At 39.0% G+C, this 22,939-nt stretch overlaps 1 protein-coding gene across 5 annotated transcripts in view; it reads left to right on the plus strand.

Moving 5' to 3' along the window:
* Positions 1–22,939, plus strand: part of Arhgef28 (Rho guanine nucleotide exchange factor 28) — a 306,403-nt gene that overhangs the window by 158,171 nt on the left and 125,293 nt on the right. For all 5 annotated transcript variants that reach the window (XM_071612505.1, XM_071612508.1, XM_071612507.1 and 2 more), the window contains 2 exons: positions 11,196–11,248; positions 11,802–11,862. In XM_071612505.1, coding sequence (XP_071468606.1) covers positions 11,196–11,248; positions 11,802–11,862 — 114 coding nt within the window. The remainder of the gene's footprint in view (positions 1–11,195; positions 11,249–11,801; positions 11,863–22,939) is intronic.

The following is a 22,939-nucleotide window of genomic DNA, read 5'->3' on the forward strand; positions in this document are numbered from 1 at the left end:
TAAAGAGGGCTGCAGTTGGACGGTGGAATGTGATGGACATCATCATCCAAAGAACATGTATGAAGACACGAATTGGGTGTCAACCTACTTTGTATACAGAGATATGAAAAATTGTGGTATATATGTGTAATAAGAATTTTAATGCAAAAAAAACCCACAAAGTACATGTATAAAGACATGAATTGGCGTGAACATACTTTACATACAAAGTTTTTATGAAAAATTGTGCCCTATATGTGTAATAAGAATTATAATGCATTCCACTGTTGTGTATTTAAAAAAAATAAAATCAATTAAATAAAAAAGAGGGCTGCAGTCACTAAACTAAAAATATGGGTAGAAATTTAATTCCCTTTAGTTCCATATTAATAATGTGTGTATTTTATAGTACATCTAGATACATTTTTGTATTTATCTACCCTTGAAGGAATATTAGAAGCTGTATTCACATTCCAGCAGAGGGCAGTATTCAACTAATATGAAAACAGTTTTGTTCATTCAGGAGCCCACAGAGATGCAACTGAAAGAACAAAGCATTTTGAGCATAAGGACTTCCTTCCTTTTTCTTTTAACCATAAACTTTTTTTGAGATCTACTAGAAGATTTTTTTAAATGAATTGTGCTTTTCTGTGCCTTTTGGGGTAATGAATGGATGAGGAGCTTGCCTTTGTAGCTGTCATAGGTTATAACTTGAGCCTGGAAATTAAGTCTTCTGCCTTTGGGTGCAATGAATGATTTTATTATTATTCCTATGAACCAATTATGTTTGCATAATTTCATGATTATAATTGCACTTCCAGAATAATAGGAAGCTATCCTGAATGAATTAAAGGGCCCAAAAGTCATCTCATTTTTTAATATGCTCAAAATTAATAGACCATTAGTATTTATTAATCCACAAACTGGCTCTATGTTTTTCTTTGCTTTCTTGTTGTTGTTTGATCTCTCTACCTTAGGAATGCCTGAAGAGCATTGTATAGAACACCAGTCTCATAAGATATTCTGAAAGATAAAGAATCTTTGGTCAAATAAATAGAAAATGCTGTATATGAATCCCCACACTGGAGATGCAAATGCATTTAGTGTTTCATAAGTTCTAGGAAGTGATGAGTCAGGAAACCCATGCAACCTTATTTGGCCTAGCAGATCCTCAGCTTAAAGAAGCCTTTAAGAACCCCTTTCTGTAGTTCTCAATATCTCATGGAAATAATGTCCAGAAGGCAATTTGAAGAATGATGCTGTTCTTCATTTCTCCTGACCCTCTTCTCTCTGGACTTATTTCCTCCATTTTCACTATCACCTGGGTTCTTGGCATTCATCACTATAGTAATGTCACACTGGACAGGATCCAGGGAGGTATTTTCAAACTACTTGTGATTGCCTTGAATATTCAAGACCCTACAGGCCTCCCTACACCTCCACTGAAATTCTTTTTTCTAAAAACTGAATTAATACATATTAATTGTACATTAATGGGATTCAGTGTATTATATCCATACATGCATATGACATGCATGGATCATATTTCTTTTGAGAGCTACTGCCCTCCTAGAATCTATAGCCATAATGCAAGACAAGAACAAATATGATGTCTCTTATCACTATATAAATCCAGTTGCTTTCTTTCTTTTTATTCTTTTATAGTTAAAAGAAACCGTCTGTATGATATGTTGTCTCAGCTTTTGTGTCATTGGTCTGTAACTTTATTGACTTCCCCCCATATTTTCATTAACAAGAAAATAAATTCCAATCACAAAAAAAGAGAGGATGACATTATTTCCTCCAGGACTGAGGCAGAGGCTCAGATGTGATCTGCAGGAGGGGCCATGAATCCAAACACAAGACACAGTTTGGGAGGACAGGGGTCCTGTAGGCTCCTTTACCTAACTATGCAGTAAATATTTGAGTGCCCACCTTATGTCCAGCATTGTTCTAGGCACTGGTTATACAGCAGTAACCAAAAAAACAAAACAAACAACAAACCAACCAAATAAATAAATAAATAAAAGAAGAAGGAGCAAAGTGAGAAAAGCCCTCTCAAAGAATTTTCTTTTATTAATTTCCGTCAAGCATTTGTTAGCAGCTGCACTATGTGAGTAGCTGAGCTGAATGAAGTGTGCACACTCAGAACAGACATACCAGCAGTTCTTGGGAGGGACATTTCTGGGAGTCAGGAATCAGTTTTCTCATTTTATGTATGAGGAAGTGGCAGTACCCAGAGGTCATTATGTTACTTGTCTGAGGTGACACAACTTGCCCAGGCTGTCAGAAGTCAGGTCAGGAGGCTACCCTCTTACTCACCACACTACAACATACCAACCACCCCCATGTAACAGAGGATCTATTGGTTTAAGTGTTTGGAGTGCTGTTTTAGAATTTTCTCTAGCATTTGTGTGATGGAAAAAGTGTAAACATCAGAATCATTGCTTGGCAGGGAGCTCTATTCCAGATGGTAATCTGTCTCAAATCCTGATGAAGGGAGATTTGTGACCCGCATGCACGGGCTTGTCTAGATGACACATACCTGCAACAAGCAGGCTCTGCTAAAGCTTCAGCTCTGCCCTGGACTAGATTTTCAGCACCATGCAAATTACCCCGCTGTGTTTGCTTTTGCAGAAAATGGCGGGTGGAGGTAGAGGTTGGGGTGTCATATGATACTTACTTAATAGTAAAAATAATATAAAAATACAGTATCTAATGAGGTCAATGCTTAGCACATGATGTCTGGTTCTGAGCACAATGCCTGCCTATAGTGAGTTCAATTATAAAGGCATAGGTTTTGAGATACTAGAACATGACCATTTATAAACAGAGTTTTTGCCTGGACATTCTTTAGATGGAGGTATGGCCCTTACCTGTGTGCTTTGATTTGAGAGATACAGAGAGGGTTGCATGGTGGATTCTCCTTATTTCCTACAAGGCATTGGGAAGACAAGAGTGTTTTTATCCACACACAATTTCCTCCCCAAGATTTCTCAGTTTAAATACTCTAACTCAGGGTTTTTTAGAACTATTGCATGTGGTTCAATTGTTTTATCAAAATATAGGTCCTTTAAGCCAGGACAGCTGGGGATTGAGGGATTGAGGACAGCAATTCGAAAACTTTCTGCAGGATGATTATTCAGTTGGGGACACAACCATATCCTAACCCTCACCTGGAATTTCTATCCAAGGCCTTGATTAGTGTCATTTATCTACAAGTAGGGGATTTTGGCATTTTGACATAATTTAATAGGCCGGGCATAGAAAGACAGATGCTGCATCTCTCAGTCATAGGTGGAAGTAAAAAAAAATTGATCACAGAGAAAGAGTAGAACAGTGATTACTTGACAGACAGTAGGAAGAGAGAGAAGGGGAGCTAGAGGGAGTTTGGATGACAGCACCAATATACAGTTCCACAGGAGGAATCCATTCTGTGTCTACAGCACAGCACGGTGACTATTGTTTACAACAACGTGTATTTTAGAAAGATTAGAAGGGAAGAATTCATAGCCTCCAAAAACAAATGATGGGAATGGTAACTATCCGGATCTGATCATTACACAATGTATCCATCTATCAAATTACCACACTCTATCCCACCTCCCTAGTACAAGAATATGTCAATTTTTTAAAAAATTTAAAAATACACAGAGAACATGTCTCCCAGCTCCAGGAAATGATTTATAGTTGTTTCTTTCATTTTACAGAATACTTCAGCCTTTTCTGAGTTTTCTTTAGAGTGACTTTGCCAGTTTTTTTTTTTCCTAAAAGGACCAATTTTCATTGTTAAAAGTACCAAAGATAAGATGGAATGTCAAGCTGGTCGGATGCTCATTTTGCATATTATTATAATAATATCAGTATTTTCTCACACAAAAATCCAAATTCTCTTCCTTACCGCCAGTTCATCACAGAATTAAAGGCTCAAACTTTGACCTATAGAGAACTTGAGAGATCGTTTAGCTGAACCACTGGATGTGTGAACTCAGGGCTCAGAGGCTCCTCAGAGCTCACCTAGAGGCAACAAATGCAGTTCACATCTGCTATGGAGCCTTTCTTCCAGCTGGCTCAGGTTAGCAGGCAGGAGAGTCAGTGAAGGATTCTAATGAAGTTGAAATTAGCTAACTGTTTTCTTGAACTGAACTAGAATCTAAGCTTGAAGTCTTAGGGACAAAAAGTAATTCTAAATCAAAATTATGCTCTTACTTCACTTTGAAATATAAGACTTGGAGCTTCTGCTTAATTGATAACTATAACCAAATCTGGGGGCTGCAAGTATCTTTTTGTTCCCCACAACTGTTTTTTTTTTTTACTTTGAGATTTAATGGGGCAAGATTGTATAGGAGATGTAAAAATCTATATAAGAATATATTAAATATAAAGAGTTGAGTATGGTGGTACATCCCTGTAATCCTTGCAACCAGGGAGGCTGAGGCAGGAGGATATCAAGTTTGAGGTCAGCCTCAGCAACTTAGGGACACCTTCAACAACTTAGTGAGATCCTCTCTGAAAAAATATAAAAGGGCTGAGGATGTGGCTCAGTGGCTAAGGCTCTGTGTTCAATCCCTGGCACCAAAAAAAAAAAAAAGAATATATTAAACAGAATATCATATGACTCAACAAGTTCACCCATAGGTATATATATAGGTATATATTCAAAAGAAATAAAAGCATATCTACACAAAAACTTGTACATGAATGTTCATAGCAGCATTGTTCATGATAGACATAAAGCGGAAACAACCCAACCCAAATGTCCATCAGCAGAGGTATTAATAAATAAAATATTGTATATATATATATATATATGGGGGGAGATAACAAAATACTATTTGTCAGTAAAAAAGAATGAACTACTGATACAGTACTGCAGCATATATGAACGTTGAATCCCTCATGCTAAGTGAAAGAAGACAATCACAAAAGATCTTGGTGGCACACATCCGTAATCCCAGCAGCTTGGGAGGCTGAGGCAGGAGGATCATGAGTTCAAAGCTAGCCTCAGCAAAATTGAGGCACTAAGCAACTCAGTGAGACCCTGTCTCTAAATAAAGTACAAAATAGGGCTGGGATGTGGCTCAGTGGCCAAGTGCCTCTGAGTTCAATCCCCAGTACCCCTGCCCCTCCCCCCCAAAAAAAATCTCAAAAAAGATCTCATATTGTGATTCCATTTATATGGAGTGTCCAGGCTAAATCCATTGAGACAGAAAGTAGATTAGTGGCTGCCTAGGGCTGGGCTGCAGGAGTGGGTGGTAGTGTGGTTGGGGAGATATGAGATAATGGATGTGTGGTTTCTTGCCGTAATGAGAATGTTCTAAACTTGATTGTGGTGATGTGGCATAGCTCTGAATATACTAAAACCAATTGAAATACATGTGCTAAATGGGTATATTTTATGGTATGTGAATTATACCACAATAAAGCTGTTTTATATATCTCTTTAGAAATAATTTATGTATTGATGTAAAATAATTTTAATATATGATGAGGATTCTTCTTGCCCTCATCTTCTGTAGGAGGGATACATACCAAAATTTAACTTAATGGTGGTTATATTGATATTTTTTATAGTCCTTTTAAAGAGTTCTTGTAACTATTGTTGAAAAAGTATTGGAAGTAATTTAAATTAAAAACTGTATTTCAAAATGATAGCTTACATTCTTTCAGAAATAATGCAGAGAGTAAGTACAAAAACTACATTCTAAAAGAGCACAGTTTGGAGTTCCTCCAGGGCAAGAATTTCTTTTCTCATCTTGATAGCTTTTCCAAGGCTGTAGTTCAGTGGGGATGGGTAGAGCTTGTGAAATTGACTGGAATGTTGGGGCTTTTGAATGAACAAAGCTCATTTTGATATTTCTGTAGATAAATGTCTTATCATTTCTCCCAGTGCATATTTATCCTGGGCAGGCAAAATTAAAGTGCTCATTAGTACTCCCACTTTTAGGAAAAAGCACCTAGTATGTCTAAGCAGCAGATACAAAAATTGGACCAACATCAATTAGAATGTTGGGACAGAAGTTCAAGTGTTATAATTGTCACTGAATTAGGAGCGTTTGTTCCCTTTGCCGTTTTGGCTCTCTGGCAGTTGTGAATTGGGTGTGCACACTAGGGTAACACGTTGTAGCAACATGGAGGTGAAGTACTTGCTATGAGGCACCAAGGGACTGACAGCTGGTAGGGTGGGGAGACAGCAAGGGAAGTCACTCATCTATCTGGTCACTAATAAAATAGTTCTAGTTGTAATAAAACAGAGCTAGCATTGAAAGTGTTGAATCAATGAGTCAAAAAGTAAGCAGCTTTCCCCTGCCTGTTCTGCTCTGCAGCTTGCCTCATGATCTACCCCATCTTGTTAGCTGTATATATTTTGAGCCTCATAGGTGTTGGTGCAGGAGAGAAGCATTTATTTGTTTGGCACCTAGTATGTGCCAAGATGGAGATACAGATGTTGGGCCAAAATCAATTTGGTCCCAGCCCTCCTGGTATTCATAGCCTATTGGGAGAAAATGAGTCATTCAAAGACTGTGAACTGTTCCCAGTGTATTGCCAAAGGGGGGTACCCAGGGCCTGCTGTAAACAGTCTCAGGGTGTTTTTTTTTTTTTTTTTTTGGCATTCATGTGGTGGGTTGAACAAATGGAGAGCATGACCCTTGTTTTCCAGCTGCGTTGTTGATGCTGTTCTGCAGATTGAAGCCAGGCGTGGACTTGGTTGTGGACAGTTGAACCTGAGGGCAGGGCAGCATTGGTGGTCTGGCTGGCTCTGATTAGGATTCTTCTCCCCCTCCTTCCTGGGGAAGGAGTCGGATGGCACAGCCAAATGGCAATTAAAGGAAAATGTGGAGCATCTTGTGTCTTTGGTGTAAGCTTTTTCTTTGCCTAAGCTTAGACACTGGTTCCATTTTGCAAAAGGAGACAGTAAAACTTGTGAACAGAGTTGAGATTGTTTTAGACAAATCTGCTTCTTAATGACACATTGATATTAATCTTGCAGCTACTTAACCCTGATTAAAAAAAAAAAAAACCTGTTTGCTAATGCTGTGTCACTAGTGAACATAAGTACTGGAGATTAGCTCTTGTTCTATTATAATTTGGCAATAAAAAACATGTTTATCAAGTTTTGTAAGTCTGATTTAGAGGCATAATCCTTCCTTTTGGGTGGGCCTCCAAGGAAAGATTAATAGGCCTTGAACACAGAATAGCTAGAGTTACTGATACCATTATCTGCTGAAGGTTGCTATAGCAATCAGTGGTTTAATTGCACTGTGCAATTGGTGGTTCTTGGGTTGGTGTAAATGGATCCCACTAATTTAGCAGAAACTCTCCTGGAGTAATTTAATTAAACTCTGATAAAATGAGTGCTAAATTGAAAGCTCTACGATATAGTTCTGCTTAGTCCTAGATTAATTAAAGATATATTATTATCCTGAATCTGCACATTGTCACAAAGATTTGTAAGTTATTTTAAAAATGAATTATACTTTCTGTGAAAATTTGTTGGCTTTAATATAGTTTGTAGCAGTTGCTTTAAAATGGAAAAAATCACAGTTGATGATAAGAAAAAAAAAATGTAGGCATCCAGTGATCAGCACAGCAACCTTTTGGGGCAGGAGAGGGAAGGAAACTGAACCTAAGCTACTGGGTGTGAACATGTCATCTTTTTCATAAACAAGCTGGAATAAATGGGTACCATTCTGAATAAATGCTATCTGTATGGACTTTTTTAGAAATGAAGTATAATGATCATGTAGGAGCTTATGATATGAGATGGCTTTAAAGAAATATCCTATAATGGGGGCTGGGATTGTAGCTCAGTGATAGGGCGCTTGCTTAGCATGTGTGAGGCACTAGGTTTGATCCTCAGCACCACATAAGAATAAATAAATTTAAAAAATAAGTGCATTGTGCAAAAAAAAAAAAAATCTTAAAAGAAAAGAAATATCCTATAATGGGCAAAATAAAAGTGTGACTCTCAATGTCTAATGCAGATGTATCTGTTGAAACTTTGGTTCTGATTATCCTTCCCTCCTTCTTTTTAACACCTTGGAGTTAATCTCCACTTACTCCAATTTTTACAATGTGAGTGTATGAGTTTCAAGACCAAACCTCTGCTGTGTGCCTAAAATATGGTGAATGCCATTCTAGGCGATTCACATTAGTATTCTGCATCTGTGAAGTGGGACAAAAAACATTAAACTTGCATTTTGGATTTTGGCACATACAAGGAGGCTTTTAAAAGGTGAAGAAGTTGGCCCATTTAGATAGTCATATCCCTGGCAATGTCGTTTATGCAGATGTTACTCTGCTGCCACCTGGAGGCCTGGTGTGGGATGTGCATCTAAAAGCTGGCAGGGATGCTGAGTAACATGAACTGTCCAGGCTGGGTGTCAGCCACAGCTCTGTCCCTAGGACTCCGTCCCTGTTGAGAATTGTTCTCATAGCCACAGAATATCGGGGTTATTACATCTTTATTTTTTATCATGGAAGCTAATATACAGTATGAATTCAAGAGTGATATACTGTTTTGTAGTGTAATTATAGTATTCTTTTTTTTTAATTTTTAAAATTTGTTTTAATTAGTTATACATGACAGTAGAATGCATTTATACACTTTGATATATCATATATAGATGGGATATAATTTCTCATTTTTCTGAGTGTACATGTTATAAAATCATATTGGTCATGCAGTCACATATATACATACAGTAATAATGTCTGTTTCATTCTACTACATTTCCTATCTCCACATCCCCTCTCCGCCCCTCCCATCACTTCCTTCTACCTAATGTAAGGTAATTCTATTCTTCTCTAGTGCCCCCCACCCACTATTGTGAATTAGCATCCACATATAGAGAAAACATTTGGCCTTTGGTTTTGTGGGATTGGCTTATTTCTCTTAGCATGATATTATCCAACTGCAACCATTTACTGGCAAATGCCATAATTTTACTTTCTTTAAAGCTGAGTAATATTTCATTGAGTATATACAGCACATTTTTTTATCCATGCATCTATTGAGGGATACCTAGGTTGTTCCATAGTCTAGCTACTGTGAATTGAGCTGCTATAAACATTGATGTGGCTGTGTCACTATAGTATACTGATTTTAAGTCCTTTGGGTATAAATAAAAGAGTGGGATAGCTGGGTCAAATGGTGATTCCATTCCCAATTTTCTGAGGAATCTCTTGATATAAAACAAATTAAAAATTTTTGTTAAGCATTCTTACCACTAAGCTATATCTCCCGACCATTTTTATTTTTTATTTTGAAACAGGATCTTGCTAACTTGCCCAGGCTGTCCTCAAAATTGTGATCTTCCTGCCTCAGCCTCCCAAATAACTGTGATTACAGGCATGCATCAGCACATCCAGCTGTTAAGCAGACTTAAAAACAAAAAAACAAACAAACAACAACAACAACAAAAATATGATAAATGGAATTGTGGCTTTCTGCTCCATCCTGTCTCATTAAGTAATGAGTAACTCCACCTTTGTCATTTATGACCCTTATTATTTATGACTTGTCATGGAGAGCCATGTAAATGTGTTAGAGTCTGTAAACAAGTCAAAATAACACCTGGCATTTAGCCAGGGGAATGTTAGAGTTTGTAAACAAGTCTGGATGGTGCCTGGCAAAATGCCAGAGGGAGTGGTTTGAGAAGTAACAAAAGCAAGCCATTAAGTGTGGAGATTCTTGATTGGTTGACTGATGTATCTAGTTTATGTTAATTAGATAAGCTGTGTGGAATGTATAAATACTGCTCCTGTCCTGCAATAAACGGCTCCTACTCCTGCTGTATCAATGTACACAAGTTATTCGTCAACCCCCCCCCCCCCCCCCCCCCCGCCCCCGGTTATTTTGCTGCAGCCGGACTGCGGCATAAATGAAGCCCTATATCCCTTTTCTAAACAGAATGGATGGAAACTCCTGGCTGTAGGAAGAGCTTGAGTAAATCTACTTGGAGGTTTGAGGCATTAGGGAACTGAAATCAGTAGGAGTAGTAGAGTTGGGAAAGTCTAGTTAATACATTTTCTAGGAAAACTGTTGGTATTTCATCAGGATTTGCATCTTGTAGGACCTTGGTGACCAGAAGGTGAGATTCCAGAAAAGAGCCTCAGGCTCCACAGTGTTGTGTATTTATACAAATTCAGATCAAAGGTTTTCAGCCATCTGCCCCTGCTAGGGATGTCAACACTTATTTTCCCCACTCCCAAACCTGCTCCCGGGGGTTATTTCGACAGCAGTGGCTCTTGTTTCCAGGCAACTGAGTATTTGGGAAGAGAACCAATCAGTCAAGCCACAGAGAGAAACGTCCCCTTAAATGGACCTTCCTGTTCATCCCAGAACATCCTGACCACCACGGTTTCCAGGAAAACCTTTACAGAGAGAGGACTCCTGGGGTGCCTAGGGCTGGACACTGCTCAGCTCAGCTCAGGGTGGCCCCGGCGGCTGGCTGAGGCTGGAGCTGAGGGCTGCACTGGAGTGTTCTACTCTCAGCACTGAGCCAGGAAAAGCCAGACCTCTTCTAGAATGAATAATGCTCTTTTGAAAGTTCTTCTGAGACATTGAAATCTGTGGTGTTTGAGGAAATAGATGAGTGGGATTTTCTCAGGTGGGTACAAGTCACGTCCTCAGTCTGTGCTATTTTTTGGAGGGGGTTACTGGGGATTGAACTCAGGGCATTCGACTACTTAGCCACATCCCCAGGCCTATTTTATATTTTATTTAGAGACAGGGTCTCACTGAGTTGCTTAGCACTTCTCTGTTGCTGAGGCAGGCATTCAATTTGCTATCCTCCTGTCTCAGCCTCCCGAGCTGCTGGCTTTACATGTGCGAGCCACCCGCCCGGCAATCTGCGGTATTCTCAAGAGCCTTCGGTAGTGAGCAGCCTTCCTCTGGCACCAAAGGCATTTATTTATTTAATGATCCTTCTTTCCCCCCAGGATTTCCTGTGAGAGCTCCTGGGATTGTTTACATTTTGATCTGCACAAATACCAGAGAGTGAGTAGTCAGGTGATAGGATAGTTAATACTCTGGGGAGAGACAATTTTAAAGAAGCTTTATCTAAAAAACAAACAAACTTAGCTAGCACTACAGACAGCTCCTGGCACTCATTTATTATATTTGTTATCTAGGTTATTTTTTTCTTTCTTCTTCTTTTTTTAACCAACAAGTTCTAATCAGCAGATCCTGATGAGAATTATTTCTTTTGCAGAGATTAAGAATGTGGGGTCCAGCAGATCACCAACCAAAAAGGAGGATGTAAAGGTAATGAATGATTCCCTGCTTCACTTTTTTTTTATTTTTGCACATTCATCCAGAGTTAAAGTGGAATTAAGATCTAGTTGTCATAAAAATAGAAATAAATTCAACAAACAGGCATGTGCCTAAAGCCACTTTTAGAATAATTTGAAATCCAGTTTCTTTTATCAGATTCTCAGTCTCTACCCTTTATAACTAAACTTTGCTATCTTTCTGGGTTGTTGTAAATGCAAGATGATTGAATTCATTTTCTAAAACAAATTTTACTTAAAGTTTGATATGTACGGCTCTTTGCCAATAATAAGTTTTACCTATAGACAGCATTCAGGTGTATTTCTGCTTAGGGCAGATCTCTTTTTTTATTTTTAGTTCTTAAATAATATTAATTATGAACAGGACTAGTTTTCTGTTTACATGATGTAATTCATGTAGCATGTTTTTACTGATGCATCCCGAGATTGTTTTTCTAGTTTGCAAAAATAAAATAAAAACATTAAGTATAGCATTATATATATATAATAATAATAAAAAAGACCTCATCTGACTTTATCTTTCTTAGTGTGTCAAAAGCCTGGAGGTTCAACCGAGTGAACATGAGGACCAGGAGAACCTAGATTTCGGTATGTTCCAAAATATTGCTTTCCCTGCACTTATGGGGAGGTATCACAGATCAGATATACCGTGGACAAGAAGAAAATATGTTTTAATATAAAATATTCCTTCCTGGAAACCTTATCTACTTTTAAAAACCTATCCAGGCAAAATTTCTTTGAAGCATCAGTCATAATATTATGACTTTAGGGACAGGATTCCATTTAAAATCTAAGAAAACAACCAAGTCATCAGAGGTTTTTCTGAGCAGTGTTCCCTTGCCAAATACTGGCTTGAGGTTTGTCATGGTTACCTTGTGATTCCTATGAAGAGGCACTGCCAGATTCATTTCAGGAAAGCAACTGAGCCACTGGTGGAAGGTGAACAGTGGAATTGAAACTGGGAAAGTCATTCTGCCGGGCCCAAACGTTCTCAAGGGTACCGCTGTCCCACACTGATAACCACGTGTCTCTGTGGAGCTGAACCTATGAGATCTGCCCGTCTGGCCTCAGGAAAAGGCCAGATGTGTGCTGGGGGTGTGGGGCTGATGGGAGTGTCTTTTTGGAGGGATCAGGAACTCCCTCAGCAGGATGGACGTCACTTTTCACTCTTTCTGTAGACCTGAGAATTCTCATCCGCTCAAAAGGGTTCTGGCTTACCACGTCCTAGGGCACCTTTCTAAATTTCCTCCCCATGTATTTTATATCTCTTCAAGGTTCATTTGGGCCCCAGACTTATCCCTTGAGTTATTTAGAGGCAAGCAGAGTGTAATATGAAGCTACTGGGGACATGGACATGGCTGGGACAACCAGCAGATACCAGTTATGGCTCCTGGATGGTCCAGTGGGATGCAAATGTACACTCACCTTCCCAGTTGGTTTCTTCAGGTTTACTGAAGCCAGGGCAGCTCTCACACCTGGAAAGCACATGTGGACAGAGCAGTCTTGGAAAGTGGGAGCGAAGAGGAGCTGGTGGTGGCTGAGGGCTCAGGTTGATGTGAGATCAGGGAAAACTGAGCCAATCCCCGGTAGGAGTCAGATAGTGAAGGTGTGTGACCTGCGGAGCTACACGGAGCTCACCAGAGTTTAGGGGAGTGTGACTGGCACATTTGGCAGACACACAAGGGAGCAGTTACAACAGTTGGGAAATCGTGTCGCTCAGAGCAGAGGAGGAGGAAGAGCCTGCAGTGTCGGTTGACTGTGCTGCCTGTACTTGGCCACAAGCCAGAGGTGGTTTGCTAGATCTCCCTGCCTGAGGTGCTCCTGAAATTGGAACAGAAACTTAGGTCTGCACTAAGCCATAAGCACGCCTGTAATATTTCTGCTACATAAGGTAAGGGGTAATCATTTTCTTCCAGAAGAGAGGAAGAGGAAGGAGAAAGGAAAGCAAACATCTCCCACAGATGCTTGTTGTGGGCCCCTGAAGCTGGGTGCATAGCTGTTACTCACGCATACAGGATGTCTCATCTATAAATTGCATCATTCTCCCAGGAATGTTAACTTTGAAGAATGTTTACCAAGACAAATTGCTGGGGGAGGGGAAGGGCTGGCTGCTAAAAGTATTAAATAGTTGGATTATGTTAATCTTAGATTTCAAAAAAAAGCACTCCAATCTCCAGCTGGTGTCCTTGCTGGGTAAGAAGACTTGTGCTACAGAAACTGTAGTAACCCAATCTACTCTTAGTGCTTTGTCAGCATCATCACTGTGACTGGAGAGCAGTGTTAGGAAGGGCTTGGGACACAAATGCGCAGGACTTTCATCCAGTGATTTATGAAAAGGGCTAGGGGTGAGCTTTTTGCTGCTAGCATTCGCTTTGTTGTTCATATAAATATCTTGGATTCAGGAAATGCTCCTTGACTTCGTGCAAAGAAAATGATAATAGCTTTTAAAGGAACCTTCTGAGACAGGGAAGCAGGCAGTGAGCAGTGAGTAAGAGTCAGACGGTAACCCAGAGGCTGGGAAAATAGCTCTCCCCAAAGGCCACTTCAAAACACCTGAATTCTCTTTGTGCTTGTATTCTGCCCAGTCTCTGAGGAACTCCTGATGAAATATGTATGTGGACGAGAGGTGCAAGACTTTGACAACTTGTATTATTCAGTACTGTGGGATGGAGATTTGTGTGATGTAAATGGCATGGGGGCTGTTTCAGGAGATCTTTCTGTGTTGATGGATGTGTTCTCCATCTGTGCTGTCCAGAGTCATAGCCAGTAGCTACCTGTGCATGCAATGTGTGACTAGTGCCAGCCACCAAAGAACTGAATACTTTAATTAACTTTATTATATTGGACAGGATAATCCATAGAAAGTTCGTTTATGTAATTCTAATTGATCCCTCAGAGCATCAAGAATCACACTGGCCCTTAGTTTATACAAAAATGATTGGGTTGGAGGAATGATGTCGTGGGTGGTAATAGCTGTCTGGGAAGCTCATCCAAGCCAGTGCCCCAGACCTCCTCAGCCAATAGTTGATAGTAATCCCACTGTCTGCGGATGGTGTAGGCCTGGTGTTTTGCTCCAAGGGGAGAATCTGCAGTGGAAGGGATGGGATCTGATCCTGTTGCCGTCACAGTGGAGAATGAGACTCCATGCTCTGGGCAGCTAGCACGGGGAGAGGGGGAACAAAGCATTTGAGGTCATGAAAGAAAAGGAGATGGAGGACAGAACATGGGTTAATGCTGAAGGTGAGAAGGAAGAGAAGGTTCATTTGGCTCGAGTCAGAGGGTCTAAATGTGATTTAGAAATCGGATCAACGCTAAAAGCAAAGCCAAAATTGATAGTGGGCAACAGCAATTGCTGTACCAAGAAGGTGGGAAGTGACCGTCCAGAGGGTGCAAGTGGACAGCTTGTGGAACAGCAGTGGGCAGCGGGTGGGGTGATGCTTACCTGCAGTACAGGAATCCCAACTCCAAACAGGGATGCAGGAACCCTCCGTATCAGCAAAGCTTCAGGCAGCTTGATCAGTCACTGTCTTGCAAATTCCTTTTAAAAGGTTGAATCTGAAAAAAGGAAACTGTGGCTTTGGTTGGAATTTTAAGATTTCCAGTTAAAAGTTCCTCCTTGTGAAGCCACAGTGTCTCAGGCGAATTTCAGAAGCTTCTGGAAGGTGATGGTTTTATTCGGCAAGGTCTATTCCAGAGCGTAAGTGAGATTGTGAGTGACAGACCAGATGTAGTGACACTCACACTGAAGCCGATTTTTGAGCATAATTAATCACACATGGTCTGCATTGGATTAAAAGGTATGTGAAATTTCTTTGGCTAAAAGTCGTATATCATGTAACTATTTGCATGGGAAAAAAATGAAGGATTGGTGAAACTGACATGACAAAACGAAGAGCTGAGCAAGTGCTTTAACTTTCCCCAGGGGGAGGGTAGTAGAGGGAGAGAGACACTGGGATGGGGTAGGGATAGAATTGGCTGCCATCTCTTCACTTGAGGAGTCTCAACACCTCAAAGCTCTGGCATGAAGCAGTGACACATCTGCCGACACAGGTCTGGCTGGCAGAGAGTGGGCTTGGTGCAAGTGCCAGCAATTTTAAACATAACATTTTGCAAAATGAGTCTTTTGGAAAAAATTTACTCTTCAAAATTGTGGAAGTAATAAATACTCACAGCAGCAAAAATGAAAATTATAGAATGTATAAGAAAACATCCCTGTAGTTCTCCACTCAGAGACTGCTACTATTAAATTTGTATGTGTTTTCTGCCAGTGTTTTTCCACATAGTTGTGTTGATGTGGACAATAGAATTTGTGCCCTATGTTGTTCATTTACCATTATATACCACAAGTAAGCTCCATTGTGGAAGATAGCCTACCATGACAGTGTACATTTTTCTACAAAGAACATGGATTATTTTTGCAAGAAGAAAGAGAAAATGCCAATCCTCCCCACAAGAATTTATTAAATCCTCCCCCCTTTAAAGGTATGTAGTATTGATTTCATAGAGTGGCCAGGTCAGCACACGCCGAAGTTCAAATCACAGAAACGTCTTTAAAACTCTGGGTCCTTTCATTGGCTAGTATTGTTCATTACTTATACATAATATGAGAAAATACGTTGGGTGCTGGCACTCTGGGGGTGGGCACAAGGGAGACAGAGGAGCCAAAGCTGAATGTGGAAGGAAACCAGACTTGATAATAAAATGAACAACAACAAAAAGCTCTTGTAGAGACCAGTGAGGAAGAGGAGGAAGCAAAAACAGACAGAAACAAACTCTAGGATCTGAGGTTCATATTCCTCAACCTGGAAGACAGAAACTTTTCATGACCTTAGACAAGACCCAGGGAGAGAAACAAGGCCTTCACCTATGGAAAACACCAGCAAAGGGAAACTGGTAGAAAATGATTGGAAGAGCCAAAGGAACAGCCCCTCTAGACCCCTCTAGAACATTAGGTATAGTATAAAATATGTTTTCAAGATCTGCATCTCCATCTCATTCAGGCCCTGGATTCTAGTGGCTGTCGGAGTAGAGACAATGCAGTCCATGGTACTAGTTTGACAAACAACCAAATAAGTAGAACCAATTAGGTTAGTTTCCCATTTCTTCTTATATTAACAAAAAAAAAAAAAAAAAAAAAGGAAATGGAATTAATACTGCTGAGCTACAAATGCTTATAAAGCTTGTAAAAACTGAATTTTGAGATGGTTCCAAACAGGATCTTAGCGTGGCAGACCCTGGGTGTGGGTAAGGGAAGCTGACCCTCTATTGGCTGTTATTTAATAGCACATGTGTATCTATATTGAAATCTCAAGAATGTTGCATGAAACATGAAGGAGAACGAAAAGGAAGAGGGAGAGGGAACCTTAGCAGAAAGCTCTTACCCTTCTGAAAATTAAGTTTTCAGCTTAATTTTTTCAGGTCTCTCTGTATGCCCCAGGCTATGGATGCTTCTGTGGACTCTCTCTCTCTCTCTCTCTCTCTCTTTGTCTCTTTGGTGGGGGGCACCTCTCTTCCATACACTAAATGTTTACCACTGATTTGGTTTTGAAGTAAAAGTGTTGGCAATAGAGAAATATTTCAAGAAGGGGATTGGGAATGTAAAGTTATTTGTGTCAATTTGGACTTAAATAGTTTCCCTTTTGTTCACTTTAGTGAAATCTCGTTGAGGGTGCAGAGGTTTTAGAATTTGTTTTTGGAAGGAAAAAATTGCTGACTTATTGGAATGCTACTGCGTGTTATGAGCTCAATTTGATTCTCTTATCAAGCGTGTTCTGCCTTTTATACTTGTGGTTTTATTGTTTGGGTAAAATTCTCATGGAATGTGAATGAAATATTTTGCTTTAAGTGAGACCATTGGAGTATCTATTGACAGACTTTTGTCCCATAAATTATAAGAAAGAACATTCGGGGATTTTTAGATGAATTGCTGTAGATTAGGAAACATGAAGGAACCATGTCTTTTCTTCTGAGTAAAATCCCATAAAACTGTGAAGTTAAAAGCCCCAAGTCTAGAATGCTCTCTGGTTTAATAGACAGTTCTACTGTTCTGCTTGTTGTTTGCTCAAAAATGTAAAATAAAAAAATAACTAAATAAAAATCAGTTATGGTTAGGAGTTGCTTATCTAGGTACTGTGCTACCCTATGGTTGTGTATTCTGCCTCCACACTGGAATTGAAGCTTTGCAATACTCAAGCCCACATCCAGAGATGGTGATTTACATGATCTAGAGCAGAGCATGCATATTCAGAGTCCAAAAAGGGACCCAGGTGATCCTCAGAGGCTGACAAGGTTGAGAACTGTGACCAGATATTTTTGGGGACCTGACTTCCTGGAGTTTCGGGTTTTTATTGTAACTGAGAAATGGGGTTCTACTTTTATCTCAACTGATTGCAAAAGTAACTAATAGAGGCCTGTTTGTATTAGGTTTGCAAACCCTCAGTGATTGTCAGCATCCATATCATAGATTGTGGGAACGATGAAAACTTTGAAAAAAAAAAGATGGAAAAAATTTCTCAACCACTTAAATAAGATGATGAAACCTTTAAAAACGTACGTATAAGCGTTAAGATAGTAATTTGATAGTGACTGTAATTTGCTGTCACAGAATCATTTATTGGATTTTGAGGTGAACAGAGTGGGATGAAGGGTGGGCTTGATGTTGACACTGATATCATAAGGGCATTGTTGCGATACCTGACATTTGGCATTAGTGCTATCCCACCTTTAGTACATTCTAAATTGCCTTTTTCTTTCATATAACAAACTGATTTAATCTCTGAAATGTAGTTGAGGGAAGGGAAAAAATAGGGAGTCCTTTCTTTGAACTCTAATTTTTTCCTTCTCCAAAATAAGATTCTCAACCCCAAATAAGCTAGCTTAGTGAATAAGTAAATTCCATAAATTCCATCCCCAAGGAATATTTTATTTTGATGTTTCAATCAAATGGTTATATATAAATTTCAAATAAGTATAAAATCTTAAGGAAACTATACCTAACTCATATGATAGGAAACAAATGAAAAATATGAAATATATTCTGAAAATGGTGCTATAAAATTTGTTTTATAGAAAGTTGAGGTGACACCCAGATATTTCTTCCCATTTTCTTATGGGAATTTCTTCAGAATATAGGCATATACAAAAGAATTCCCCATCTCTGAAGGATCCTTGGCAGCCAGCTTGATTGCAGGGAGTGTATTTGTGGGAGTTGAGCCTTTTTTTTTTTTTTTTTTTAAATTGAGTATCCAGTGGTTAATCCCTTGGAAGGGACTTTAGGGCAATTAAGATTCTAATTAGGTTTCATGTCAGGCAATACAAGCTCTAACAGTTTATTGGGACAATTTGCTGTAACTTTTAGAGTTTGCCTAATTTGGAAAACTTTTTTTTTTTTTTAAATGAACCACGGCCCCTTACTTCAGGCATGGGCAAGAAAGTCAGTGGAATTTATGCCTCACTTTATAAGACTCTGCTGAAAGAAGGAATGTAGTTGAAGGGTATGGAGAAGTGATGTGATTGGATGTCAAACAAAACAACAACAACAACAACAACAAAATTAGAATAAAGATGAAGTTGAAGGCCATTTAGAACTTGAGGATAAAACTTTGAGTGAGCCATGAGGATTCATCCAGGTTCTTGAGATTTGTGTGCCAGTAAGGTTTCAGCTAATCTAAGATGAATTCATCTACCTCACAGGTGCCAAATGAGAGCTTTTCATTGGGGTCCGCTCTAGGGAATAGAGCTAATTTCAGTATATGATATTTTAATGTCTAATTACTTCCCTCAGACTCACATGATAACTTCACATAGTAAAAACCTGACCAAAAGGAAATGGAATTTAATGCTTGGCTGTAATCTCTGTATCTACATAAGGGATACAAACATTCATTTAGCATTAGTTCCACATTGAATGAACATAAGTTCCCCTTCTTTAAAAATTTTTAATAAATTATATTTTTAAGGAAAGTTTTAGATTTACTGTTTCAAAGATTTTCTTACTCTTCACCTAATTTCCTTTTTCTGTTGCTGGATCCCCTACTACATTTACACTTCATGTTTTCTTAGGCTCTTTTTGTCTATGAGAGTTTCTCACACTTTCCTTGTTTTTGGCGATCTTGATAGTTTTGAGAAGTGTTGGTCATGGATTTTGTAGGATGTTCCTTAACTGGGATTTTTCTGATGTGTTTTTTTTCCCATCACTGAAGTGCGAGTGTAGGTTTCAGGAGGAAGACCACATCAGTGAAGAGCTGCTTTCATCACATCCTATTGAGTTCATTCTGTCAACATTATTAATCACCATTGATGTTGATCTTGGTTACTTGGCTGTGGTAGTGTTTGTCCTTTTCTCTCCTGTAAAGTTACTCTTCGTACTCCCTTTTCCACACTGTACCCTTTGAAAGGAAGCCAAGTTATACAGCCTGCACTTAAGGAGGGGGGAGTTACCTAAATACTTCCTTGTGGGAGGAGTTCTACCTATATTGTTTGGAATTATTTCACCTTTGAGACTTATATCCCCCCATTATTTATTCAGTCATTTATTTATGTCTACATGGAACCGAGGATATTTATTTTATACTTTTGGTAAAATAAATAAATCCAGTACTCTGTATTTGTTGTCAAAGCGTTCCAACTTTTGTAGTTGGGAATCTTTTAGTTGACTCTTATGTCCTTTTTATATATTCTCATTTGTGTGTGTGTGTGTGTGTTTAGGGTGGTGAAAATATTCTTTATGATTTGTTAATTGAGAATCCATGACACCATGCATTTGTGGAAACCCATAGAACTTTATAGCACATAGAGTAAACCTTAATCTAGGCAAATTTGAAAAATTGGAGGTTCGGACATCCCAGGACAGAATGCAGAATGTGACAAAAACAATTTAACTTTATTAAAAATGTATGAAACAAACTTATTGATGGTCATTATTTTGAGGAGAAGGTACAGACCTAAGAAACTTTGGAAATGAGTGGAGCTTGTAAGAATAAAGGCAAAATAAGCTGTAGAGAAGAACTGTTGTTTGATTATTAAGATTTTTTTTTTCCCCCATAGGAACACAGGTTAACAACTTTGACACCACTATCCAGGTGCACTGGGATGGAATAATGAAGTAAATGAGTTATGGATGGTGGGTGTCAGGTTCTTCACTGTTGGAGTGGAGGCTTAAAGATGAGCAGGAAGAGGAGGGTAGAATGATCCATGTGGTAATGCTACCAAGCAAGGCCTGTTGTGCCCTCTGTGTACTTCACCAACCACTGAATTTTGAAAAAGAGTTTATTTATGAGGCAGCCAAACATGAGGAGGTGGGAGCCCCAAGACTCAAATCTGCCTTCCTGAGGATAGAACAGGGTTTCTTTAGAGGGTGAAGAAATAAATGGTTTGGCATGGGAAAAAGTGATTGGAGGTAAAGAGAAGTAATCAGTGATCTACGCATGAGTAATTCCACTTCACGGCTCTTCCTAGGATGCATGGTTAGAAATTGGCAGCATTAGCAGTGTGGAGTTTTCAGCTCTTTGATGTCCAATAGTCTCCCATCAGACACTGGTGCAGGCTGAAGTGAAGGGTTAGTGGTTCAGACCATTTGGAGGTACAACCAAGTTCCTGGAAAACAACTTAGGCAACCTTTACCACTGTGACCCATACCTCAGAGGTGTTATACTTAGCAAAGCTAATGGAAGCATACTGCTTAGCTCTATGACTTCTAAAATTGTTGATGAAAGCAAGTAACCAAAATCAAGGGAAACTTGAGGGTTTATTCAGGTCTCCCTCTAGTTTTAGTAATAGATTAGAGTTGTGCACATTAGTATGCACTCCTGTTTGGTTAATACAGACACAAATGGCTGCATATAGAAATATTTGTGGATGTGTAAATCCACTCAGGTGAAAATGCACACATGTATTTTCTTGCTGTCAATCGAGAATGCCTCAAACCATGACATTCCAGTCGCATATGCAAGATGGGTCTGCTCTTCTTTAAAAACCAGGACAATCTATCCCATCTTATGAGAATTTTAGCTTTAGAACTATGGTGTTAGTTTAGAGATGATGTTAAAATTAATTATTTAAATTCTTTGCTCATTTGATGGCTCACATTTGACAAATTTACATTGTGAATAACTGTATAAAGTCTGTAGAGCATGAATCTTGTGATGATGTGCTATGAAGTTCAATGGGTTTGCACAGATGATGTTTGTGAAAAAGTCTATGGGAGTAAGACACTTCTGTTGAAGGTTTGGGGAAATTGGAATTGGAACATGATCAGGAAAAACTTAAAATGTAATTTTAGATGTTGCTCTCTCTAAGCTCATGAATTCTTCCTACTGTGAAGAATTTCTTTCTCCTTAGGCTACTCTTCCACTGTTTCTCTGATCCTCGCTTCCCTAACCCCCAGGGCTCATTACTTCCACCATCCACACCTCCAGGTGACACATCCACGTGTCCACAACCCACACCTCCTGGACAGGGACTCCTCTTCCTTGTCCTCCTTCTTCTGTCCTCTTTAATTTCTTTTATTTACTTATTTTTTTCTTAGAACTTCCTGGTACAAGGGCATGTTGCAATTTTGAAAATCAAGCTATTATAACCGAGGTCAAGATATGACTATTTTGTCTATAATGTAGAAGAGAGTTATAATGAAAGGAAACTTTATAATTAATATTTAAAGTTTATTGAAAATTCTTTTAAGTTCTTTACTGTTATAATCTCCTTTGATCTTCACAATACCCCTTTGAAGGACAGACATTATGATTTCACTTTATATGTGACAACTATGGCTCAGACAGTAAGAGTGACTTGGTTAGGGCTACTAAGTAAGTCAGTGTGAGATCTGCTTTATAGGTGTCTCCAAAACCCTATATGTTTTCTTTTTAGTATATGGCTCCTTAAAAATACCAGTAAGACAATAGTTCTTGCCCTTAAGGAATTTGGGGACCCATGGGAGGATAAGAAGATTTCTCAAATACTAAATGTAAATATTGCTTTGAGAAGATTGCATTTTATCCAGGTTGAAAGGCAGGTGACATGTCCTCCATCTGAAGGGGATGCAGGAAGTTTTCTATGTGGGTCTTCCAGAAAGCTGAAACTTCAAGGCCATAGCATTTGCCCTGAATGATTTTAACCTTATGGAGGTGATTTTCTCAATAAAGGATTTCTAACTAAAGGAGGCATGGCAAGATGAAGTCATTTGCATGCTTACACTGTACTGGTTGTATGATGTCTGGTGATGAGGTGGGCCTGGGGGATATCACTGAGTTCCGCCAACTGCAATTACAATCAGTCAGACAAAGCAATTTATCTATTGAATATGAATGAGATGTAAATAACATCTTGAATCCATTTAAATGCAATTATATTAATAAAATGGGGTGGAAAAAATTCACCTCGATTACTATAGAAAACAATGAGGATAAATGACTCATATTCAGAAGAGAGTCTTTGGTGAGCAAGAAAATGATCTGGCTTAAAAATAAAAGGCTATGCAAACAATGTTTTGACTTCACTTTACATGTTAACTATGCATGGCTGCTAAGTGGAAATCATTTCATTCCTTTGAAAGTATGGCTATATTGCAAAGCAAATACGAATATTGTGAAGTCTCTTTATACCAGAGGTAGTTTTATAGGCATTGGTTGGGTAGTTCTAGTAGTTTTATTGTCAGAATGATTTTGGTATC

Source organism: Marmota flaviventris, chromosome 5 (assembly GCF_047511675.1).
Source record: "Marmota flaviventris isolate mMarFla1 chromosome 5, mMarFla1.hap1, whole genome shotgun sequence".
In the NCBI taxonomy this organism is placed as follows: Eukaryota; Metazoa; Chordata; class Mammalia; order Rodentia; family Sciuridae; genus Marmota; species Marmota flaviventris.